The following is a 27,923-nucleotide window of genomic DNA, read 5'->3' on the forward strand; positions in this document are numbered from 1 at the left end:
ACCTTATATCCAAAGATTTTCTCCTAAAAGTTTTGTAGGCTTAGCCTATAAGTTTAAGCCTATAATCTAATCAGAAGTTTTTAAAATTTATATCTTTTCTTTTACATGTATATAATTTGCATAGATTTTTTTTTCCAGCACAATTTGTTGAAGACTATTCTTTCACTATTGAATTATGTTGGCATAGTAGCTGAAAATCAACTGACGACACCTATGGTTCAACATTGTTTTTATTTTTTTATTTCTATATAATATCATGTTATACATTTTTAATACCTTACTGGATAGCAAGAAACTGTTCCTCCCAGGGGCAGTCAATTCTAACAGAGCAAGGTCTCCCTAAAAGTATTTCTCTGATATGTAAACTAAACAATTCAGAGTCACACCTCTTCTATCCGGCCTTATCATTCAAAGAAGAAATAGTCTTCCCCCTTTGTCATCTCAGGGTCAGGTACCAGAGATCTAGCAATCACTCCTTACAGTCCAAGATACTCTGGGATCATTCAAAATAGCCAATCCTGAACTAACGGTGTGAGGCCCACGGTCAGAAGCAAAGGTTCACCAAAAACCAAGACCTAATTACAGAACTCCAGAATACAGCCCCTAACCATTGCTACCCCCAAGACCTAACCACATTAATAAAGACCTATTAATAGCATGTCGTTTTAGTCAGTACATCATGGTTGGCTATCATGAAAAAATTGCAAGGCATTCTAAAAGGCAAAAAATAATATTTGATGAGGCAGAGCAAGCTAAGTACTAGACTTAGATATGTCAGAAATGGTGGAATTATCAGACTTGGAATTTAAAACAAGTATGATTAATATGCTAAGCATTCTAATAGTTAAAGAAAACAGCATGCAAGAAAGATATTAAATGTAAGCAAAGACATGAAAATTCTAAGAAAAATCCAAAAATATATATTAGTCAAAATGCCAAGACAGAAATGAATAATGTTTCTGTTGGGCCTACTGGGAGAGTCCACAGGGTTAGGGGAAGAAATTCTGAGCTTGAGAATATCTCAATAAAAACCATCAGAAGAGGAAAACAGAAAAAAAAAAAAAAAACTTATAAAAACAAAACAAAATATCCAAGAATCGTGGGACAACTAAAAAAAGGTATGTGAAATACATAATGGGAACACCAAAAGGCAAAAAAAAAGAGAATAGAACAGGTGAAATAGTTGAAGCAATAATGACTAAGAATTTCTCCAAATTAACGTAGGGCGTCTTACTACATATCCAGAAAAGTCAGAGAACACATGCGGGATGAAAGCCCTCAAAAACTACACCTAGGACTCTCATTGTCAAACTACAGAAAATCAAAGATTAAAAAAAAAAAAAAAAATCCTAAAAGAAGACAAAGGAAATAAACAGTGCTATGTTCTGAACATCAGTCCCCTCCAAAACTTGTGTTGAAAACTACTTGCGGGCTGGGGATGTGGCGCAGTTGGTAGAGTGCCTGCCTCGCAAGCACAAGGCCCTGGGTTCAATCCCTAGCACCACGAAAAAAAAAAAGAAAGAAAGAAAGAAAGAAAATTACTTGCCATTATAATAGTTCAAACAGTTGAAACTGTTAAGAGGTTAACTGGTTAAGAGCCAGAGGTACCTCATGGGTAGCATTACTGCCATTACAAAAAGGGTGAATTTGGTCTGCTTTTGCTCTGTTCTTTCGCCGTGTGATAATGGAGTAAAAAGACCATTGCCATATGATGACATTGATACTGGACTTTCCAGATTCAAGAACCATGAACCAATAAATTTCTGTTCCTTACAAATCAGTTCATCACAGATATACCTTGATGGCAACATAAAATATACTAAGACAAACACCTTACCTATAGAGGAGCAAAGATAAAAATTACACTCAACTTCTCAGAAACAAGGTAAGCAAGAGAGTAGAGTGAAATAACTGAAGTGTTACAAGAAAAAGAAAGGAAGGAAGCAAGCAAGCAAGCTTCACCAATCTCCAAATCTGTACTCTGCTAAATTATCTTTCAAAAGCGAAGAAACAAAAACTTTCTCAGACAAATAGAAATATGGGGAATTCATTGCCAGTGAACTTGCCTTGAAAGAAATGTGAAAAGAATTCTGTAGAGAGAAAGAAACTGATAAAAGTTGGCAGCTGGGATTACATAAAGAAAGGAGGAGCATCAGAAAGAAAAAGTAAAGATAAAACACTTATTTTTCTTAATCGATCTGATAACAGTTTACTCAAAATAAAAGCAATTATACAAATAATCCAATCAACAAATGGGCTAAAGATATGAACAGACACTTCACAGAAGAAGATCTACAAGCAATCAACAGATATATGAAAAAATGTTCAACATCTCTAGTAATAAGAGAAATGCAAATCAAAACTACACTAAGATTCCATCTCACCCCAATTAGAATGGCGATTATCAAGAACACAAGAAACAATAGGTGTTGGTGAGGATGTGGGGAAAAAGGTACACTCATACATTGCTGGTGGGGTTGCAAATTAGTGCAGCCACTCTGGAAAGCAGTATGGAGATTCCTCAGAAAACTTGGAATGGAATCACCATTTGACCCAGCTATCCCACTCCTTGGCCTATACCCATAGGACTTAAAATCAGCATACTACAGAGATACAGCCACATCAATGTTCATAGCTGCTCAATTCACAACAGCCAGATTGTGGAACCAACCTAGATGTCCTTCAATTGATGAATGGATAAAGAAACTGTGAGATACATACACACACACACATACACACACACACACACACACACACACACACAATGGAATATTACTCAGCCATAAAGAATGATAAGCTTATGGCATTTGTAGGCAAATGGATGAAATTGGAGAATATCATGCTAAGTGAGATAAGCCTATCTCAAAAAACCAAAGGAAGAATGATCTCATTGATAAGCGGATGATGACACATAATGGGGGGTGGGAGGGGTTAGTGTTAGGGTTAGAGTTAGGGTTAGGGTTAGGATTAGGGAGGGTGGCAAGAATGGAGGAAGGAAGGACCGTATAGAGGGAAAAGAGGAGTGGGAAGGATGGGGGGCAAGGAAAAATAACAGAATGAATCAAACAACATTACCCTATGTAAATTTATGATTACACAAATGGTATGCCTTTATTCCATGTATAAACAGAGAAACAACATGTATCCCATTTGTTTACAATAAAAAAGTACTTAAAAAAATAAAAAATAAAATAAAATAAAAGCAATTATGTATTTGATTATGTCTGCTTATATATAAGTGAAATTAATGGCAGCAATGATATAAGAGATGGGAGGAGGAATTAGCATTATTTTGTTATTTTCAGTTATTTGTGAAGCAACAGAAGTATTACTTAAAATTGTATTTGGATTCATTGTAAATTTAAAAAAAAATTTAATTGTGAACTTCAGGACATCACTAATATAAGTAGAAAAAAACAGGTATAACTGATGTCAGTAAAAGAAAGAAAATGGAATTGTATAAAATAAAATGTTAAATTAAAACCATAAAAGTCAGAAAAATAGTGCAGACAAAAACAGAAACAAAGAGCAAGGCCAACAATAGAAAACAATAACAAATATGATAGGCATTAATGCAACTATATCAATAACTACTTTGAATGTCAACAGAATAAATGCACCAGTTAAAAGACACTGTCAAAATGAATCAAGAAATACAAATCAGTGTGTATCCTATCAGTCTGAAGTCTGGCAGAGAACTATTCATGAAATAAACAAAGGGCTTAGCTTTCCTCATTATCACCACTTTGAGTACATTATTCCAGGAAACAACTTATTCAATTACCCTGTTAAATGTTTACTAATTTGGGATTAATTTTCTACTCATCAAAAATGAATCAAATCATTCTACAACTAAGCATAAAATATAAGCCCAAAATATGATTCACGTTTAAAGAGATCCATTAATTATCAACATAAAATATAGTCTCTCTCTGCTAATATAGTGCTTTTTAAAAGAATATAAACTGCATTTGGTTCAGTAATTAATTCAATTAGAAATACACATATTAGCTGGGCACAGTGGCACATGCCTGTATTCCTAGCAATTTAGGAGACTGAGGTAGGAGTATCACAAATTTGAGGCCAGACTCAGCAACCCTGTTTCTAAATAAAATAAAAAATAAAAAGGACTGGGGATGAGGCTCAGTGGTAAATTGCCCCTGGGTTCAATTCTCAGTACCACAAAAAAGTAAAAGAAAAAAGAAAATGTACATTTTATGAGTCAACTTAAATCCAGAACAGGTGAAACAATACCTGGTGAATTTGCCTGAAATTGGTTTACTTGCTTTCAATATTGCTATAATTTTCTACTTTTACGTACATTTCTTTTAGAAGAAAACTTAACCTGCTATTCCTCTTTAATTCCATAATTATATGGATGTTGTGAATACATTAATATGGAAATAATACTGATTTGTCCTCTGAAAATTGACAGATATCTCACAATAAGGTACGGACAGAAATAAAGAGCCACTAGTAACAAAACATTTTTTCAGTATCAGGAGCAATACTTACACAGCTGTAGATAGACAGATACACAGACACATACATAGACTATATGAAACATGGAATAACAGTTGAGTATGTATCCTGCACTCACAGAATAGGCACAAAGAGATTACCTCTAGAAAACAGGAGTTGGGAAAAGAAACTTTTTACTCTGTATGATTATATACAGTGTAAATTTTTAAAATGAAAATATGTCTTTATGTTGCTTATGTTTAAAAATGAAATGTGAATACTGACAGCAATGGTGCCAAACAATGAGCACAAAGGACACATTACACCCTGAAATACCCCCAAAAACTCTCTCAGACAACTCGTTATGCCACAGCCCCACACATCAAAGGCTAAATTAGTGAACCAAAGTTATGTTCCCCTGGGGTAAACATATTATAGATTTTATGGTACAAATTCACATTCTCAATATCAATTTCCATTCCACTTGCTTTTGTCTCCTTTTTCATTATTGTTCATAGTTCAGTTTTTCAGTTTAATTTTGTACCGCTTTGTAGCTATCCACAGTAATTACAATGTTTAATGCTGTATCTTAGGTTGAGATAAATATAGCAGTTTAAATGCATATGGTCTGACCAATCTTTTGACTTCCACCTCTACACACATACAAAACCACTCACCCCCACATACACTCACATGCATGCACAGTCTCACTAGTGCTATATGTTTCACCTTCCTATTTCCCCATTACCTTCCCCAGTATATCTGATGATAACATTTTTATTGATACTATAGTAAACATCTGATAAATGTAGTCAAAATATGTACACTATAATAAATCAAAATGACATACCCATCTACCAAACCCCCTCCACTCATTCTAATCAGATAATGACCTTTTTCACCCCTAGTGTTTTACTACAAAAGGAGAAAGTAGCACTAGAGCAAAAATATTCATAAAAAAAGGAAAAAATAAAAGTAAATGTTTAGGTCATTGAGACTAGAAAGGAAGTTCATCTAAAAGATTTATGTCAGATAAAATGATAATTTGACAGTTCTACATGTATTCTGCTTAATCTAAAGTTATGACAAACAAGTAGCTTTCACGTGGATAAAAGAGTTAAAACATCACCATAAAACAGCCTTTCTGGAATTTACTCTGTAGAAAAAGCAGGGGTTTGTTTCTTTTTTTGTCTGTTTGTTTTTTTGTTACTGTTGTGGCTAGTGATCTTATGTAAATCTATGATCTTTCTTTGACAGAATATTCAGTTTACATATTGAGGTGAAAATAAGCATTTCCTATCTTATTTTCATTTGGAAGTGTTAAATTTTTCAATACCTATTTTTAACTTTTTTGTGTGTATTCTTTGGGGACAGAATGCATCCTTATCAAAATAAAATTAAAAACCTAGAAAAAAAAAAGAAGATAGATCATAAAAATCTAGACCTAATCAGAAGTGTAGAACAAGAGCAATCTTCACATTTAGAAGTTGAGCTAAAAATCTAGAGTTGGGCTACTGGGATTCATTTCCCAAACTCTAAAGCCTTCAAATTATAGGATATTTAGCAATTTGCTTGCCTCTAGTTTTCTTATTGGTAAAATGAGCGCAGTAATAGTACTTAATTCTCATAAGATTCTTACAAAATTAAATGCAATTAAATGGTGCATAGATGTCTAATAAATACTAGCTCTTATTAGCATAGATTTAGAAACTGAGGCCTAAAGAGTTTGTGTTTTTCCTCAGATAATTTAACCAGCAAATGGCAGAATTAGCATTAGAACTTCAAACCCCTGATATTTTTGTATTTTATTTCTTTTCTAGTAAGATCACTTTGTTTGGGGACAGGGGACACAACTCAGTGGTAAAGAACTTCCCTAGCATGCACTGGGGTGGGGGGGGGGGGGGGTTCACTTTGTAGTCTGAAGAAATTACTTTCAAAGGAGAGGATAACAGAAAATCTCTCAGATAAGCCCGGCCTAGATTTAAAAGAAGGAAGGAACTCAATGAAGGTATGTATGTATGCATGCAGGTAAACATGCACAACAAAATAAGAAACAAGAAGGATGGATGAAAAGTACAGGCAAGTTCTGTGATACAGGCACAAAATTTCCAATTAGACTTTTTAATGATATAATTCATTAGAGCATAATTACATTTCTTATTAAATGATTAATTATAAGGTTTGAAGAAAAGGTCATGTTGAATGTTAATTATATGTCCTTTAAGGAATTTCAAAGATATTAACAATGGTATTCATTATAAATTAATTTAAACTCTTGGAAGGCAATTTGGTATTATATTTAAAAATTCAAAATGCATACATTCTTTCACCAACTGATACAACCAGGAAGAATTTATCCTACAATTAATTTAAAGAAGTGTGTGATAATAAAATAAAAGGATACTGGATGCATTATCAGCAAACTAAATACTGCAAAAAATTGAAGCCTTCGTTAACAAAGAAATTATGATTATCATGCATCTATGTAATGGAATATATGGGATGATACAAATGTTCCTTGAAATAGATTATTAAATTAAAAGAATATTGAGGTATATAAGAATTTGTGCCAGAGTAATATTTATTTCTTTAAAACATTGGAAAGAGATATTCAAATGTGTTAACACAAGAAAATGTTGCAGAGACATCCAAGAAAATTAACAGAAAATGGGATTGAGAACAGGGGGCATAAAGATGGAAAACACATTTATTTTCACAAAGCAGAAATATATACAAACATGCATCTATTTTAACCATATATAGGTTCAGCATCCATAATTCAAAAATGCAAAATCTGAAATGCCCCCAAACTGAAAATTTTCAAATTTGGGGGTTAGTGATGCTCAACTGGTAAAATCTATACAAATATTCCAAACTAAAAAAATATGAAATCTGAAACACTTCTGGTTCTAAGCATTTCAACCTGTACACATATTAATTTTAAAACTGAAAGAAAAATAAGAAGTAAAAATGAGTCAAAGATTATTTAAAACAGAAATAGACCAACAGGTATAATGGAGGACAAATTTTCAAGTAGAGAATTTGAAGTTTTCACTGATATATAGGTGAAGAGTCTTACCTGACACTTGGCACTACAGTATTTGGCAACTCGGCATTGAGAACATCTCATCAACTTTTCCTTCCTGTGGTTAAAAAAAAAAAAAAAAAATCCTTATTAGGCAATGAGTAAGAAACATAAGGTTGTAGGAAGAAAAAATAAAAAATCAACATGTTCTGCTCACTCCATATGGTCCTTTAAGATTTACATTTTCACACCCTCTGAAAATGAACTTCAATGTGAGACATTTAAATAATGACTAATACTCCTGTGTTGAATTGTGGTATAATAACCCTGGCACAGTGGCATACACCTGTAATCCCAGCAGATCAGGAGGCTGAAATGGGAGAATCGAGAGTTTAAAGCCAGTCTCAGCAACTTAGCAAGGCCCTATGCAACTCAGTGAGAATCTGTCTCTAAATAAAATACAAAAAAGGGCTGGGGATGCAACTCAGTAGGTGAGAGTCCTCGGGTTTAATCCCCAGTACCAAAAGAAATTGTGGTTGATATACATAACAAAAAATTTACACTTCAACCACTTTTAAGCATATAGTTCAGTGGCAATAAGTACATTCACAGTGTTATACAATTACCAACACCACTGGTTTTTGTTAACTAAGTTTAATTAAAATATAGATTCCTATTTAGACAAAAAGACTTCACTTCATAGAGACATTAATCTCTCCTTATTAAATTCAAAATCCAGTACATCTATTACTTGGAAATACAGGTCGATTATCCCTTATCTGGAATGCTTGGGACCAGGACTGTTTTGGATTTGGAGTTTTTTTTTTACTTTATTATATTTGTATATACATAATGAGATACCCTGGGGGACCCAAGAATAAACATAAAATTCATTTATGCTTCATATACACCTTATAAAAAGCTTAAGGTAATTTTATACAACATTTTTAGTGTACTTATAATTTACAACCTGTCACATGAAGTCAGGTTTGAGATTTTCCACATGTGCCATCATGTCTACATGAGAAGTTTCAGATTTTAAAGCACTTGGATTTTTGGATTTCAGATCAGGGAAGCTCAACTTGTATGTACTCTATACCCATAAAATGCAAAAATTTTATGTCTTCGTTTTTCATATAATTTATTTATGAATATGCTCCCTCTGGGAAATGATTTTTAAATTCCATTAAATTTTATTACTACTTTAGACATGCTGATTTGAGATACTTCAAAGTTATCTCCCCCAAATCACCTAATTAACAAAAAAGCAGAAAAATTTTAAAGTTGAATTATAAAATAAAAACAATAAATCTGCTGATAGCATCAATAGCAACAAGACAGTGAATGGTTTCACATTGGCCAAGAATACCAGAAGTCAAAGTGTAATATATAAATAATAAAGCAGAATGTCTCCTTCTAAGCCTATACTGATGTTCAAGTACTGGGTTAATGTTCTTTAGATGTTGTAATCCATGCTACAACTGAAATAGTCATATAAGTTTTGCATTACTATGCCCACTTTAGAGATACTTCAATACACTTTCAAAGATAAAAAGTAGACATTACAGTTCAAATTGACTCAGGAAAAATGCCACAGAGTGAATGTGGCAGGTGATTCTGAAAGGAACAGGATAGAAAATCAGAACCTGGACACACCAGAAGAGAAGTGAAGATGAGGACATAAAACATGGGAGAATAAAAGTCTAAATAAAGTAAAAAATGCCTCCCACCCTGCAATTATTAAACTTTATCTACCAGATATCAACACCCCAGATAACAAATCAAATCCAACCTATCTTGTCCTGATGTTTTGCTTTTAAATACCATGTTATATAACCACTCCTAAATAAAACTGGAAAAAAATTCAGCTCCACAAGTTCTTTATGAGACACACTTCAAGCAAAAGGACATACAATACAGGATAAAAAGGATACGCCAGGCAAAGATTAACTAGAAAAAAGGCTGTGTCACTATATCAATATCAGAAAAAAGGAGACTTTAAGCTCAAACCCATTATTAGAGATAAAGGACAAAATGCAATGACAGACTGTCTAGTTACCAAGTGTTAACATACCTAGTAACAAATGTACCCAGTTTCAAAATTCATAAAACACAAGTGACAGATCTAAAAAGAAAAAAAAATGATTAATATGCAATAATTTAATTCATGTAATGACCTTAAAATAGTGCCTGGGATACATTAAGTAACGTGTAGGAGTTAGCTATTACTATGAAAAGCACCCATACTATAAATGGTACCCATTAGCCATTTATTAAAAGTGCTCATGCATACTAGGACACAAAGCAAATCTCAAAAATCCCAGAGAATGAATAATATGGATCATTTTCTCCAACCATAAGGAATTAAATTAGAAACCTGTAACAAAAAGAAACCCAGTAAAATCTCACATGCATAGAAATTTAAATGCATTCTTTCATATTCCTCAAGGACCAAAGAAGAATTACAACAGAGATTAGAAAATATACTAGGACTAAATAACAGAAAAATACTCAAACTTGATAGGTAAAGTTAAAGTAGTACCTACTAGAATATTTATAACTTATATGTTTAAAAAGAAGAAAACTGAAAATTAATGCTATGCCTGCACATCAATATCTTAAATTTTAAAATAATAGAAAATCAAGGAAAGCATAAGGTAAGAAATTATAACCATAAGGAAAATATTTTTTAAATAAAATGGAACACAGGATACAACTGAGTGGATTAACAAAACCAGAAAGGCAAATACCATCAATAATTCTTATAAGATTATATAAGAAAAAGAGAATTCACAAATACATACTAAGAATAAAAGGGAATACATGAGTCAGTAGAAAGCTAGGGGTAGTAGTGCATGCCTGTGATCCCAGTGGCTCAGAAGACTGAGGCAGGAGGATTGCAAGTTCAAAGCCAGCCTCAGCAACTTATTGAGGCCCTACACAACTTAGTGAGACCATGTCTCCAAAAAAAGAGAGAGACAGCAGAGATTTTAAAACCCACAAGAGAGAACTCTGGGGACATGACAGTTGTAATACAATTTTTAATTTCCCTGACTCTCCTCAACTAACAGAACAAAGCAAGAACAATAACAAAGACAGCAAAACACAACCACCACTCTCCACCCTGGAAAATATCTACAACAAAGCCAAAATATGAGTGGGCCAAACAAAAGAAAAAAAGACAGAAGAACAACCCACTTGTGATTCAGACATCTGAATTGAATCATAATATCTTCACCGAGGAAACTAAGACCCACTGGGGCTTCCTACAGTTCTATAAATAGAAGAGGCCCCAAACTGCCAAAAGATAACCAGTATAGAGTGTGGGGCCAAAACTGAAAATTCCTTATGTTGAAACCCAAGGTTGAGATCACCTGGGTTCCCGGGAATCTGCCTTCCTCAGATCTAGCCTCTCAGATTTTCCCTCATTTCCCTTTTTCTTTTCTAAGTTATTTAGAGGCTATTTCTGTGCCTGGAAATAAAGAGCTCAAACTCTGCAAAGTATTTTTTCTCTGTTCTAAAAATAATGGGCAGAATAAAAATACCTAAACAGATCGGTGATGAACAGTAATCAAATATCAATGCCTGGTCTCCTGCCTCCCATCTCTACCACCCAGAGACCTGAATGCATCTTAACACAGAATACTGGCTAACTAAACAATAAATGATGCAAAGTAATTCAATAATTTAATTGCTATTTACTGTGTGAGAGAAATTCCCTAACAGATTATTTAAACGTTTGGGATTTTTAACATAAAAAATAAATTCAAAGTCACAAGTTTTAGGAGGTGGTGGGGAGGAAGGTCAACTGAATCTTAGAAAAAGTCCAATGTGCTTGATTAAGACCAACCACTGAGCCTTTTGAAGAGTTCCTGCTTTTCTCAAGGATTAAGTACCCTGGCAAGGGTCCCTGCAAAGAAAATAGTGAGAGGGGAAAGGACGTAGCAGAAACACAACTGCCTGACATTTTATGAAAGCATTCTTTTCTCTAAAAAAAAAAAAAAAAAAAAAAAAAAATCAGCACGTCATTTCCAAATGAAAAGCACATTTCTTGAAAACAGCACCAAAAAAATGTCACATCAAAACCAGAAATAATTAGCACTCTTCTGGGAAAAAGAGTGCTTATTTTAGGTAGTCCCTGCTGCTGAAACAAGAAATACTGAATGGAAGTTGGGGAAAGGCACATTTTATCTTACTGAAAAATTTTTTTCCATAAGAACAACTGTTAAAAAAATCAAATGATATGCTCTGTAAAGCATGGAGTTCCCAGTAACTTTACATGTTGAAGGGGAACTTCACAGGCACATTTGCTAGACATGATGTGAAGGAAATTCCAGCACTGCAAAGGAAATAAGAGTCAGGTGTTTCCTTCCAATTCCAAAATTATTTGGTTTTGCTTCTCTTGTGCAACCAAAAAATACAAACTAAATTTGAAGATGACAAATGTTGTGCATATAATAAGTCAAAGTATGGCAATACTAGAAGAGTGGAAAAGTGTGATGAATGTACAATTCTCACAGATTGCAGAAACATCTTGTTTGCAAAGTGATTGTCTCATGAGTCCATCCAGAACTGGAATTTCTCAATGAAAAGCAATCTAGAAAGACATGGTAAGAATGCATCCATCATAGAAAAGTGATTTTTTTTTAACCTCCTTTTCCCCTCCACTTAAGAGATGAATGGTAGAATTCTACTTCCAACTAAGAGAAGATATTAAAATCATTTTTTACCAAAGTAAATGGGATCTTTAACAAACCATTCTCTTGGGGAAAAAAAAAGCATAGAAGAATTCCTATCACTTGTTTATATAAACTCTGACTACCCCAAAACAGAGTGCCAAATCAGAGAAAATTCTCTGATTTCTCAGTGTCTCAGACACAGTGAAGCATGATAAATTAAGTTCTCTCTTCCAAGTATAAGCTGGGCCATAATTAGTTTCTCTAACAGTCTAAGCTACAGAAATGTAGAAATGAAATAAAAAATAAAGTAAAATTAATTGTTCTTTCAGTATACAAATCAAGAAGTGCTATGGTTTGGATATGAGATGTCCCCCAAAAGCTCCTGTGTAAATGTAGGAATATTCAGAGGTAAAATGACTAGATTATGAGAGCTGTAACATAATCAGTTGGTCCTGATTATGACACCCTGAGAATTATGTCACCCTGATTATGTCACCCTGAGAATGACAGGGTGTTAACCGTAAGCAGGAAGGGCATGGCTGGAAGAGGCGGGTTACTGGGGGTATGCCCTGGAAGGGTGCATCCACCCAGCATCCCTTACCAGACCCCAACCCCTTTCTAGCTGCGATGAACAGAGCAGAGCTCCTCTGCTCAATCTTCTTCCATGACCTTCTGCCTCACCTTAAGCCCAGAACAACAGAGTTGACCCACAGTGGACTAAACCTTAAACAATTTCAGGCAAAATAAACTTTTCCTCCTCAAAGTTGTTCTTGTTGGGTATTTTCACCATAGCTATAAAAAGACTGACCAACACAAGAAGCCAGATATAGGTACCAGGGACCCATTGTCTCAGAAATCAAAAAGAATCAATAGGTCCCCAAATCTCAACTACAGAGGTGCTATTTAGGAGACCATCTCTAACCTTCTTGGGTATGTGCGGGGGTCAGAGGATGGGGTGGTATCCCACTGTTTTAGAAACACTGTTCTAAAACAATATGGCCCCCATATTGAGGAAGAGAAGGTTCCAGGATATAGAAAACAAAGACATTTTAGTGATTGTCAATTTTTCCCATTCCTAGCACCTGCAGAAATTCTCACTTTAATAAACTTCCTACAGACAAAAAAAATTCATTCATAAAACATTCATATATAATATACTTATTACATAGGGCTCTTTCTTAAAGCTTTCTTAGAGCTACTATCCTCTAGAAGTTTCTCAGTATGCCTAGTACTTAATGTCCCTCAACAGCAATATTCACAAGAGGAGGTACCTGGATATTTCATGACCCTCTGGGCCCAGGGACAAGATGTGATACCTCAGGGCAGCACTACAACCTCCTACCCTCTGAGGCACACTCATTCAGATGAAATATAACCCAAAAAAGTCAGAAAGCCTAACAATCTTTTACACACTTTATAATATCTCAAGAACCAGCTGGGCATGGTGGCACATGCCTGTAATCCCAGAGGCTTGGGAGGCTGAGGCAGGAGGATCATGAGTTCAAAGCCAGCCTCAGAAACTTAGTGAGGCACTTAGCAACTCAGTGAGACCCTGTCTCTAAATAAAATATTAAAAAGGGCTAGGGATGTGGCTCAGTGATTAAGTACCCCTATGTTCAATCCTCAGTACCAAAAAAAAAAAAAAAAAAAAAAAAAAAAAAAAAAAAAAAAATCTCAAGAACCAGAATTTAACTTGTGGTTGATCAATAGGATCTTCAAGAAGAAATCTGAACTGAGAAAAAAGACTAGGGTATATTAAATAAAACCTGCACCTATAATTCCTAAAGAGACAGTGTTGGTTTGAAAAGGTCTAATTTCATACCACATGCCTTAAAACAAGTTTCAAGGTTCTCTGAATAGAATTCCTTTGAAAATATTTTTCACACAATTAAGACCTAAGATGCTTTTGGGAGGTAAAATGCACATGAGGAATACTGAATGCTATAATGGGTAAACTCTTTAAAAATAAATCCAGGTTGGGGTTGTGTCTCAGTGGTAGAGCAGTTGCCTGGCATATGTGATGCCCTGGCATATGTGATGCCCTGGATCATATAAGTAAGTAAATAAAATAAAGACCCATTGACAACTAAAAAAAATACTCAAAAAAAGAATAAATTCCAAAGAGAAAAATGTGTCATTTTTAATGGAGAAGGTCAAAAGTAACTAAGTAAAGTCTATATATTATTTTTAAAACAGGCCACAGAAATAATCTCTTTATTTTGTTTGTATATATCCTAGAAATATAAGAATCCTGATTCATTAGAAATGTTAATGTCATACTGTCATATAGCCAAGAATTTGGCTGTTCCTCCACAGAAATTTCTGAAAGAAATAAAATTTTCCCAATTAAAATCATGTACTAAAAAAAAAAAAAAAAAAAAAAAAAATCATGTTATTCTAGCAGGGTAGTGTGATTATTGTTATTCTAACCAAATAAAATATGCTGGAAGAGGTTAACTAGAAGATTTGCCTTTGGCATAAATATTCAAAGCAATACAGCAAAGAGATCTTCCATTTTTGTTTCCAGATAGTAATTATATTGATTTGAGCCCAAAGAACTTTTTCAAAATTAGATATTCACACCCACCATCCACCTAACTATGAAATGGTTTTCAATAGAAGGCAACAGATGCAGTCAAAATAATACAGAACCATAACAGTAAAACAGAATTGATTTGGATTCATTTTTCTATATTTCTTATCATTTTATTTCACATGTCTAACATTTAAAATAGAAAACACAAAACTGTAACAATGGTTGATGTTTCAGGGGAAAAGAATCTATGATTCATTCACAGGCATTATACCTTCCTGAAAGAAACATGAACAACTGAAATCCATATTAGCATTTAGGGAAAAGCACAACAAAATATTTGGGACAAGTTAGTCAGGACAGGCAGATGGTCTATTTGGATATTTCCCTTTCCAGTGTCCTCAGTTCCCTAAAGTAAAGCTACTGTCCCTGCGGAGATTGTGTTACTAATGAACACAAACTCTAGTTGTTAATTTGACAAGTGTTCAGTGACTGGCCACTGTGGAACTATCGTGTAAGGTGCTGGATGAAAGACTGCAGAGAGAACAACACCATCACTGCTTCCTGGTGATCACAGTCAAGGGGGATGGATCAACACATGACCACTTGCAGAATGAGCTACAATCCAAAACTGTATTTTTAGTATAGATGACAGAGGACCCAAATTCTGATGAAGGAAAAGTCACTTTCCAGTGGACAGAGAGTAAACAGCAGAGGGTGGCAGGGGAAAGAGAAGTGAAATGCTTTCAAAATCTGCAGTCCATGCCCACCACCTAGCCGTGCAATAACATCACTAAGTCTCAGTTTCCTCCACTGTGAAGTAGGAATACATGACTATTCATCGAACTGCCACACAGATTATATGATCATCTGTAAGTGGCTGCTAACACAGTGCCAAGCAGAACATGTGGCACAGAGGAGAGATTGAGGCTGCTGAGTACACAAAGTACTCAAGATCATTTTGTCTATTTCTATTCCATATCAGAAAAAAAAAAAGTTTCTTGTATGCCTCTTCCATGGTTGCTAAGGTAGCAAAATCTACATATGCCACAAATCTAGTCATCTGTATTCATTCACACAGATGATACCTAGTATGGCTTTTTGAAATCCACATGTACCCACAGCACCTGGCTACACTTTCCAATTTTGACTAGCAGCCTGTGTTTCACTGCTAAATCTACATTCACTGAAGTATCTAATATTATTATTTTTAATACCATCAGAATGACTGCAAAGTGGTCTGATTCAAGAAACTCTAACTTTGAAGCAGTGAAATGTTTTGGTTTTTTTTTTTTTTTTTGGAGGGGTGGGTACTGGGGATGAACTCAGGGGCACTCGACCGCTGAGCCACATCCCCAGTCCTTTTTCGTATTTTATTTAGAGACTGGGTCTCACTGAGTTGCTTAGCACCTCGCCCTTGTTGAGGCTGGCTTTGAACTTGTGATCCTCTAGTCTCAGCCTCCTGAGCCATTGGGATTACAGGCGTGCGTCATCATGCCCAGTGAAAATGTTTTTTCAGTTCCATTTATGGAAATTAAAATCGCAGGAGACTGTTGAATTTTCAGTAACATTACAAGATAATTTCAACTCCTAACATTCTGTTTACTTTATGCAAGGTACTACCTACAACGAGTTAAGGAGCAAATTAACATTTTTACAAAAGCATAGATCTAAACTTTCCTTGGTATATTAACAATATTGCACTATAAGAATGTACAAAGTTGTAGGTCACTTTGATAGCTAATATCTGAAAACTGGTAATATAACGTATTAAAGTACATTTGAGTTTTTCAGGCAGAGCACACAAAAGCAGACTAAAGAAATCTGTGACCAAAATAAATTGTAAGAAGGATTTTTTTCGAGTGACACTACCTGTGTTTCTAAATAGGCAACTTCTTCAGCCTAGTCTAGTAACACAACTGATAATCTTAACATATACATTTCCGTAAATCTTGAAATTGAAAATAACTAAAACATTAGGAAAAAGAAAATAAATTTGACTTCCCCAAAGACTGAACTCAAAACATCATGTAAGTGTGTAAGTGTTGCTAGTACAAATATCACAGAGCATGAATGTTAAAAGTACCACAAGTAAAATTCAGAAGAGCATTTGATCAATATATCATTATACTCAAGCCTTCAAATTCACTCTCTAACTGAAGTAATCTGTTCATTTCAGAGGTCTGGAAGCATCTATTCTGCCTGCTTTTAATATTTGCTCTTCTATTTCACAGTTAAGTATGTTGCTTTAATTTTTTTTTTTCTTTTGCAGTGCCAGGGATAGAACACAGGGCTTCATGCATGCTAGGCAAGTGCTCTACCACTGAACTATTTCTCCAGCCCACTTTTTTATCTTTTAACTATGAGCTGCCTCAAGTCCTCCTGGAATTAACAAACATTAATGAAATCTTAAATGACTCACTCACTCTTTTTTTTTTTTTTTATTGTAAACAAATGGGATACATGTTGTTTCTCTGTTTGTACATGGCGTAAAGGCATACCATTTGTGTAATCATAAATTTACATAGAGTAATGTTGTTTGATTCATTCTGCTATTTTTTCCCTTCCCCCCACCCCTCCCACCCCTCTTTACCCTCTATACAGTACTTCCTTCCTCCATACTTGCCCCCCTCCCTAACCCTAACTCTAACCCTAACACTAACCCTTCCCTCCCCCCCATTATGTGTCATCCTCCACTTATTAGCGATATCATTCGTCCTTTGGCTTTTTGAGATTGGCTTATCTCACTTAGCATGATATTCTCCAATTTCATCCATTTGCCTGCAAATGGCATAATTTTATCATTCTTTATGGCTGAGTAATATTCCATTGTATATATATACCACAGTTTCTTTATCCACTCATCAATTGAAGGGCATCTAGGTTGGTTCCACAGTCTGGCTATTGTGAATTGAGCAGCTATGAACATTGATGTGGCTGTGTCTCTGTAGTATGCTGATTTTAAGTCCTTTGGGTATAGGCCAAGGAGTGGGATAGCTTGGTCAAATGGAAGGTCCATTCCAAGTTTTCTAAGGAATCTCCACACTGCTTTCCAGAGTGGCTGCACTAATTTGCAGCCCCACCAGCAATGTATGAGTGTACCTTTCTCCCCACATCCTCGCCAACACCTGTTGTTGCTCGTATTCTTGATAATCGCCATTCTAATTGGGGTGAGATGGAATCTTAGGGTGGTTTTGATTTGCATTTCTCTTATTACTAGAGATGTTGAACATTTTTCCATATGTTTGTTGATTGCTTGTAGATCTTCTTCTGTGAAGTGTGTATTCATTTCCTTAGCCCATTTGTCGACTGGATTATTTGAATTCTTGGAGTAAAGTTTTTTGAGTTCTTTATAGATTCTGGAGATTAGTGCTCTATCTGAAGTATGATTGGCAAAGATATTCTCCCATTCTGTAGGCTCTTTCTTCACATTGCTGATAGTTTCCTTTGCTGAGAGAAAGCTTTTTAGTTTGAATCTATCCCAGTGGTTGATTCTAGCTTTTATTTCTTGTGCTATGGGAGTCCTGTTAAGGAAGTCTGATCCTAGACCAACAAGGTGAAGATTTGGACCTACTTTTTCTTCTATAATCTGCAGGGTCTCTGGTCTGATTCCGAGGTCCTTAATCCATTTTGAGTTTAGTTTCGTGCATGGTGAGAGATATGGGTTTAGTTTCATTCTGTTGCATATGGATTTCCAATTCTCCCAGCACCATTTGTTGAAGAGGCTATCTTTTCTCCATTGAATATTTTTGGCACCTTTGTCTAGTATGAGAAAATTGGATTTATTTGGGTTTGTGTCCGTGTCCTCTATTCTATACCATTGATCTACCTTTCTATTTTGGTACCAATACCATGCCGTTTTTGTTACTATTGCTTTGTAGTAGAGTTGAAGATCTGGTATTGCAATACCCCCTGTTTCACTCTTCCTGCTAAGGATTGCTTTAGCTATTCTGGGTTTCTTATTCTTCCAGATGAATTTCATAATTGCTTGCTCTATTTCTGTAAGGTACGTCATTGGGATTTTAATTGGAATTGCATTGAATTTGTATAGCACTTTAGGTAGTATGGCCATTTTGACAATATTAATTCTTCCTATCCAAGAACATGGAAGATCTTTCCATCTTCTAAGGTGTTCTTTAATTTCTTTCTTTAATGTTGTATAGTTCTCATTGTAGAGGTCTTTCACCTCTTTTGTGAGATTGATTCCCAAGTATTTTATTTTTTTCGAGGCTATTGTGAATGGGGTAGTTTTCCTAATTTCTCTTTCTGAAGATTCATCACTTATGTATAAAAATGCGTTGGATTTATGGGCATTGATCTTGTAACCTGCTACTTTACTGAATTCACTTATGAGTTCTAAGAGTTTTCTGGTGGAATTTCCAGGTTCCTCTAAATATATAATCATGTCATCAGCGAACAGGGATAGTTTGAGTTCTTCTTTCCCAATTCGTATCCCTTTAATCTCTTTGGTTTGTCTAATTGCTCTGGCCAGAGTCTCAAGAACGATGTTGAATAGAAGTGGTAAAAGAGGGCATCCCTGCCTCGTTCCAGTTTTTAGGGGGAATGCTTTCAGTTTTTCACCATTTAGAATGATATTAGCCGTGGGCTTAGCATAAATGGCCTTTACAATGTTAAGGAATGTTCCCACTATCCCTATTTTTTCTAGTGTTTTGAGCATGAAGGGGTGCTGTATTTTATCAAATGCTTTTTCTGCATCTATTGAAATAATCATGTGATTCTTGACTTTAAGTCTATTAATGTGGTGAATTACGTTTATTGATTTCCTGATGTTGAACCAACCTTGCATCCCTGGGATGAAACCCACTTGATCATGGTGCACTATCTTTTTAATATGTTTTTGTATGCGATTTGCTAAAATTTTGTTGAGAATTTTTGCATCGATGTTCATTAAGGATATTGGTCTGAAATTTTCTTTCCTTGATGAGTCTCTGTCTGGTTTAGGTATCAGTGTGATATTGGCTTCATAGAATGAGTTTGGGAGGGTTCCCTCCTCTTCTATTTTATGGAATACTTTGAGAAGTATTGGAATGAGCTCTTCTTTAAAGGTTTTGTAGAACTCGGCTGAGAACCCATCTGGTCCCGGACTTTTCTTTGTTGGTAGGCTTTTGATGACGTCTTCTATTTCAGTACTTGAAATTGGTCTATTTAAATTGTTTATGTCCTCCTCGTTCAGTTTAGGCAATTCATATGTCTCTAGAAACCTGTTGATGCCTTCAAAATTTTCTATTTTGTTGGAGTATAGATTTTCAAAATAGCTTCTAATTATGTTTTGTATTTCAATCCTGTCTGTTGTGATATTTCCTTGTTCATTCCGAATTTTAGTGATTTGGGTTTTCTCTCGTCTTTTCTTTGTTAGTGTGGCTAAAGGTTTATCAATTTTGTTTATTTTTTCGAAGAACCAACTATTTATTTTGTCAATTTTTTGTATTGTTTCTTTTGTTTCAGTTTCATTGATTTCAGCTCTGAGTTTAACTATTTCCTGTCTTCTACTACTTTTGGTGCTGTTCTGTTCTTCTTTTTCTAGGGCTTTGAGCTGTAGTGTTAGGTTGTTTATTTGTTGAGTTTTACTTCTTTTATTAAATGCGCTCCATGAAATAAATTTCCCTCTAAGTACTGCTTTCATAGTGTCCCAGAGATTTTGATATGATGTTTCTTTGTTCTCATTTACCTCTAAGAATTTTTTTAATTTCCTTCCTAATATCTTCTGTTATCCATTCATCATATAATAGCATATTGTTTAATCTCCAGATGTTGGAATAGTTTCTGTGTTTTACTCTTTCATTTATTTCTAACTTCAATCCATTATGATCTGATAGAATACATGCTAGTGTCTCTATCTTCTTGTATTTGCTAACATTAGCTTTGTGGCATAATATATGGTCTATTTTCGAGAAGGATCTATGTGCTGCTGAGAAGAAAGTGTATTCGCTCTTGGTTGGATGGTATATTCTATAAATGTCCGTTAAGTCTAAATTATTGATTGTGTTATTGAGATCTATGGTTTCTTTGTTCAATTTTTGTCTGGAAGATCTGTCCAGTGGTGAGAGAGGCGTGTTAAAATCACCTAGTATTATTGTGTTATGGTCTATTTGGTTTCTGAAATTGAGAAGGATTTGTTTGACATACATGGATGAGCCACTGTTTGGGGCATAGATGTTTATGATTGTTATATCTTGCTGATTTATGCTTCCCTTGAGCAGTATGAAATGACCTTCTTTATTCCTTCTGACTAACTTTGGCTTGAAGTCCACATTATCGGAAATGAGGATGGATACTCCAGCTTTTTTGCTGAGTCCATGTGCATGGTATGTTTTTCCCCATCCTTTCACCTTTAGTCTATGGGTATCTTTTCACTCACTCTTTTGGAGCATAAAATGACACTTAACAAAAGACTACCATGCTGAGTTAGTTCCCAAAAAAAGAAATCTTAAAAAGAGGAGGAAGGTCTAGGGTAAAGGTCAGTGGTAGAATACTTGTTTAGCATACTTGAAGACCTGGGTTTGAGTCTTAGCCCTGGGGGATGGGGAATAGAAAAAACAGAAAATAGGAAGAAAAATGGGGGGTGGGGGGTGCTTAAGACACATGGAATTAAACATACACCTGCCAATATGTTATAATTAATTCTTATTGATTCTTATAAAAAGATCCATCATCTGCTAATATATGTTAAAAGAGAGTTAGCAGGGGCAAATGGGGGGGGGGGTGTTGAGGCCTGTTCTGTCATTCTGTAGTGAGCATGTAACATGGTCAACAGAGGAAGCCCCCAAATATCATCCTCACACATTCTACTTAACACCTATCTGAGTTTGAGAATATCTTGTTATGAAATGTAGACATCCTTCCAAAAGGCTATGATTACAAGTCATTTGCAACTTAGAATGAATTACTTTAATCAGATTATCATATTGCTTTTTTCCATGTAGGTGAGTTTTTAGAAATAGAAATTTTGTTTAGAGGAGGTACAGAAAGGTGAGATAGCAGGATTGAACATTTTTTAAAACCTACAAAGAAGAAAATATGAAAGTGCATCAAAAAGTTAAAAATATATGTTTTCAATTTCCCTAAGATTTGGGCTCAGGCTTAACATGTTCTGAAGTATGGAACACAGAACGTCAACTGCAAAAAAAAAAAACATTCTAGGAGAACTGTACTTGAACCCTGGCTGTTTCATTTATTGCTCTGTAACTTCAGGCAATAAATATATTTCCCAGTCCCTAAATTTATTCTAATATTAAATATACAAATAAAAGCTACCTAAAATATTGAAACTATTTTTTCACATTACACATACTTTATAAAAGTGTTTTTTCAAACTATGGAAAAATACTTTAAAGAAATAATTTAATTTTTTCGAGTATATGAATTACAGTAATTTCACCTCTTTTTTCAAACATTTTCCATTTTTTATAACAAGATCATTTAATTTCTATAATCAAATGAACATAAAAATTATAGAAAAGTAAATATGTGTTATTCAACAATCTTAAATTGTTTGGGGTCACAAACAGAAAGCGACAAATAGGAAATCAACTTTAATTTCAATATGTTTCAATATCTGAGACGGCAAATATAAATATATACTCTGTTTAATCAAAACTTAAATTAAGGGCTGGAGTTGTGGCTCAGTGGTAGAGTGCATGCCTGGCATGTGTGAGGCCCTTGGGTTTGATCCTCAGCATTAATTAATTAATTAAAAGATCCACTGACAACTAAATATAAGTTTAACTTATATTAAAATATACTATATTAATCTAATTTATCTCTAAATGACATTTGATGCAAAATGGTTTTTATAAAATAAAGCATTTCTTAGTTTTTTTTTCATTTCTTAGTTTTTGATAACATGAGAAGCCAACATCTTAAAATAATGAAATGAGCATCATTATATGATATACAAATGATTAATATTTCTGAATTTAATGTCCTCCACAATATGACAATAAACCATTTCAGAAAAGGAACAGATATTAAAAGGAAGAAAATTTTTGTCTAACAAAATTTGGGTTATTTAGATTCTTTCTGAACAGAAGTTTCTACTTCGTCTAATGCTTCTTTTAAAAAATTTATAGACAGGGCTGGGGTGTGGCTTACTGGTAGAGCTGAGTTTAGCATATGTGAGATCCTAGGTTCAATCTCCAGTACCAAATAAGTAAATAAATAAATAAAAATAAAAACTTAGACACAGATGGAGACCTCTTTAACAAGTGATAATACAAATCAAAGGCTATTCTATAAAATGACCCACCATTCATTTACTGATTTATTCTTTTAACAAAAACGTACCAGACCCCTTCCAAATGCCCAAGCACTTGATTAGGCATGTGGCAGGGAAGTGTCCACTGTTTACCCAACAACACCCAACTCTTCCTCAGTAAGAGAACTGTAGGTTGTTGAAACAAAGCTCTCCATTTCAGGAACAGTAGGGTGCCAGAATTAGGGGAATAAATCATAACTGACTTAAACAAAAGAAAAAAAAAACCTCATTACAACACAGCTATTGGCTGATGCAGAAACATGCAAACTGTACCAGTTCTGGTTGATGACTCACAAAGTACATATTATTATTTCTCTTATTCACAGACTCCATATTTGTAAATACAGTTTGGATCTTGAATGCTCCCGCAAAAGTCCATATGTTAAAAGGTTTGGTCCTGAATGTGGTGCTATTGGAGGCAGTAGAATCTTGGAAAGGTGAGATCCAACAGGAGGGCTTTGGGTCACTGGGGGCATGCTCTTAAAGGGCATTGTGGAATCCCTGTCTCTGATTTGACTTCTTTACTTCCTGGCTGATGATGTGAACAGTTTTGCACCACCACACACTTTGCCCAAAATAACAGAACCAATCAATTGTGGACAGGAACCTCCTATGAGCCAAAATAAACCTTTTCTCTTCACAAGTTAACTATCTCAGGTATTTCATTTCAGTAGTAGAGAGCAGACTAGCTGACCTATTTATTCAATTTCATTTGTAACCCCCAAATCAATAATTTTGTTTATAACCCCAAAGTAGTCAGCACCTTTGCAGTCAGTCTTGGGCATGCATAGAAAGGCAAAAAATTTGAATCACCTGATGCAAACATTCCCATCTGAGGTCAAACAAGGAATACCACCTGCTTGTCTCAGATTTCATACTGTAAAAGTCCTTTCCACAGTCCTCTGAGTGCCACATTTTTCTCACTTTTGTTGGGAATCTTGCTGCCTAAAATAGCCCCTAAGCAAAGTGTCATGGTGTCTAGGGTTCCAAAGCACAAAAAGGCTGTGATGTGCCTTTGAGAGGAAATACAGGGATTAGAAAAGCTGCACGAGTTAGAGTGCTCCCTGCCATGAATTCAGTGTTAACGAGTCAACAATAAAAGGTGTCTTTACACAGAAACACTCATAAAATGTGGTTATGTATTGATCAGTTCACAAATGGGTTCTGAGAAGAGATTCACAAGAACTTAACCCAGTATATCTCCTAGGAACAATGATTCAGTATTGGCTAATTCAGTTTTTGAGGTGACATTACAAAACGTAACTACTGGGAATAACAAGATTCAACTGTATATCTAGAAAGAGGCTTTTGATCTATTTCCGCTTTCTCAGCACAGACAGCATAAGAATGAATGTCACCAGATAGAAAGACTGTCACCTCAAATTGCCAGTCTCCAATTTTTGGACAAGAAAAATAAGTTAACTATTTACTTAAGTCACTACAGTGGTAGTAGACATATAAAGATGTAACTAAATGATGCTCCTTCCATTTCACCAAACTGTATGTGCTACTAAAATAACACAGATGTTCTATTCTAGAATGCCCAGTCATATGTACACTGCTTATTGTATGTTCTAGTCATATGTTATTCTCCACTTTTATTTCTTCCCTTTAAGGTTAACAGATTTGCAATAATAGGAAATGACTAAAATGTAATCCTAAATAAAGTTTGCACTTAATTTTATTATGTATTTTAAAACATAAATAAGCTAACACTGTAAAAAAAAAATCCATTTGACACGTGGTATAGTCTGACAAACATATTGCCTGATTCAGATACAAATATATACACACGCATTTATTTTAATTTTAAAATAAATTTTTATGTTAAATCACAACTTATCATTCCATATTGATGGAACTGATCCCATGACCATATTGATAGACCTTAGATTACTATTTTTGTTATTATGAACAATACTACGATGACACATACTTGCATTGTACACAAAATAAATGGTTTTCCAAAATGTTTTAGTCTCAGTTCAGACTTAAAAATTACTGAAGGATCCCAGGCTGGGGATTGTATTCACTGACATTTATGTATTAGAGAATAAATTAAGAAACTTCAAAAATACTTAATTCATTTAAAATAATGAACCCACCACATGTTGGCATAAATATTTTTATGAATGATAACTGCATTTTCCAAAACAAAAATAAGTTAGTGCATTCAGAGGCACTGCTTTATACTTTTGCATATCTCTTTAAGGCCTGAATTAATATAAGACAGATGAATTCTCGTTGATGATTCTGCATTGAATCTGTTGCAATGTAGCTTCTGAGAAAACTCTACTATACACTCATGAGAGAATGAGAGTGAAAAAGGACAAAGAATACTAAACTATTATTATGAAAACAGTTCTCACAAGATCCCTGAGAAGACCTCAGGGATCCCCAGAGGTCCCCAGGCCCTACTCTGACTCCAGTACTTTGGAGTATGTATCCCTAGAAGTAGAATCACTATGTTGTAGAGAGGCACAGTCGAACAATTTTATATACTGACAAATGGTTCTCCAAAGTGGTTTTAGGAATTTACACTCCACAGCAGTATAATGAGGGCTGCCTTAAACCCATGTCTTATCTCACTTTGCTTTCATTGGGCATTCCCAAGAGGTAGCCAGAGTTGGAGTATCTTTTCATGTTCATTCAACATTTATGATTTCTCTTGTGTGCAGTACCTGTTATTATCATCTGTCCTTTATCTACTGAGTTTTCTCACCGAATTGAATCCCTTGTTGAGGGAATGCTTTGTAAATTAATTTCTCTCAGACCATATCTGTATTCATTCCTCAACTAGTCAGTCTAAGAGAATATACTAAAGTAGTTAAAACATTGATAAGTAGAGCCAAATGGCCTGGAATTGATTTTTTTGTTTGCCACTTAGTAGCTGTGAGATACTAAGCAATTTAAATTCTCTAAACCACTGAACTAAAACAAGAATAAATAACAGTATACTCAAGCATCCCTCATTCAAAAATCCAAATTCTGACACGCTCCAAAATCTGAAGCTTTTTGAGAGCCAGTAAGATGCTCAAAACGGTTCAGATTTTGTATTTTCAGATTAGGGATGCTCAACTGGTAAAAATCTGTGCAAATATTGCAAAAACAGAAAAACTCTGAAATCTGAAACACTTCTCACCTTAAGGATTTGGAATAACGGATACCCAATCTGAACTCTGTAAGATTACATTATTGTAATGAGAATTAAATAATCATTCTTGGTTCACAGAAATATTACTCTCATCTTTATTATTTTTTTATTAAGTTTTTTTTAGGACAAACTCTCAAAAAAAGTTTCTAGATATTATTTGAATTATCTCTGTACTGGATAGAAATATATTGAAATTCTAGAAATTCAAAACTTTATACTATTTATAACATTTGGAATATTTTCCTGGTTATTGTCTGCCCTTCATATACCTAAGCCCTTCATATACCTTAATAAGAAAGAAATTAAAGAAAACCTTAGAAGATGGAAAGATCTCAAAACAAATAAAATACTTCGGAATCAGTCTAACCAAAGAGGTAAAAGATCTCTACAATGAAAACTATAAAACACTGAAGAAAGAAATTGAGGAAGACCTTAGAAGATGGAAAGATCTCCCATGTTCTTGGATAGGCAGAACTAATACTGTCAAAATGACCATACTACCAAAAATGCTATACAGATTCAATGTAATCCCAATTAAAATCCCAGTGATGTGCCTTACAGAAATAGAGCAAGCAATCATGAAATTCATCTGGAAGAATAAGAAACCCAGAATAGCTAAAGCAATCCTTAGCAGGAAGAGTGAAGCAGGGGGTATCGCAGTAACAGAACTTCAACGATACTACAAAGCAATAGTAACAAAAACGGCATGGTATTGGTACCAAAATAGACAGGGAGATCAATGGTACAGAATAGAGGGCATGGTCACAAGTACCCAAATAAATACAATTTTCTCATACTAGACAAAGGGGCCAAAAATATGCAATGGAGAAAAGATAGCCTCTTCAACAAATGATGCTGGGAAAACTGGAAATCCATATGCAGCAGAATAAACTAAACCCCTATTTCTCACCCTGCACAAAACTCAACTCAAAATGGATCAAGGACCTTGGAATCAGACCAGAGACCCTGCACCTTATAGAAGAAAAAGTAGGTCCAAATCTTCATGCCGGCTTAGGATCAGATTTCCTTAACATGACTCCCAAAGCACAAGAAATAAAAGCAAGAATCGATAATTGGGATAGATTCAAACTAAAAAACTTTCTCTCAGCAAAGGAAACTATCAGCAATGTGAAGAGAGAAGGTACACTCATACATTGTTGGTGGGGTTGCAAATTGGTGCAGCCACTCTGGAAAGCAGTGTGGAGATTCCTTAGAAAACTTGGAATGGACCCACCATTTGACCCAGCTTTCCCACTCCTTGGCCTATACCCAAAGGACTTAAAATCAGCATACTACAGTGATGCAGTCACATCAATGTTCATAGCTGCTCAATTCACAATAGCCAGATTGTGGACCCAACCTAGATGCCCTTCAATTGACGAATGGATAAAGAAACTGTGGTATATATATATACAATGGAATATTACTCGACTATAAAGAATAATAAAATTATGGCATTTGCAGGCAAATGGATGAAACTGGAGAATATCATGCTGAGATAAGCCAATACCAAAAAACCAAGGGACGAATGATCTCGCTGATAAGCAGATGATGATACATAATGGGGGGATGGGAGGGAGGCGAGAATGGAGGAAGGAGGGACTTTATAGAAGGAAAAGAGGGGTGGGAGGGGTGGGGGGAAGGAAAAATAACTGAATCAAACACCATTACCCTATGTAAATGTATGATTACACAAATGGTACACCTCTACTTCATGTACAACCAGAGAAACAAGTTGTACCCCATTTGTTTACAATTTAAAAAAATATGAAAAATTACCAAATCAAAGTATAATA

At 34.8% G+C, this 27,923-nt stretch overlaps 1 protein-coding gene across 2 annotated transcripts in view; it reads right to left on the bottom strand.

Moving 5' to 3' along the window:
- Positions 1-27,923, bottom strand: part of SMYD3 (SET and MYND domain containing 3) — a 751,918-nt gene that overhangs the window by 560,552 nt on the left and 163,443 nt on the right. The window contains exons 1-2 of one of the 2 annotated variants that reach the window (XM_079106634.1): positions 9,561-9,583; positions 7,541-7,604 (exon numbers count right to left, since the gene is read on the bottom strand). In XM_079106634.1, coding sequence (XP_078962760.1) covers positions 7,541-7,591 — 51 coding nt within the window. In that variant the 5' untranslated portion in view covers positions 7,592-7,604; positions 9,561-9,583. Of the gene's footprint in view, positions 1-7,540; positions 7,605-9,560; positions 9,584-27,923 lie in introns of those variants that run through there. The other variant, XM_079106633.1, reaches the window with a different exon arrangement.

This window comes from Sciurus vulgaris (assembly GCF_902686455.1).
Source record: "Sciurus vulgaris genome assembly, chromosome: 12".
In the NCBI taxonomy this organism is placed as follows: Eukaryota; Metazoa; Chordata; class Mammalia; order Rodentia; family Sciuridae; genus Sciurus; species Sciurus vulgaris.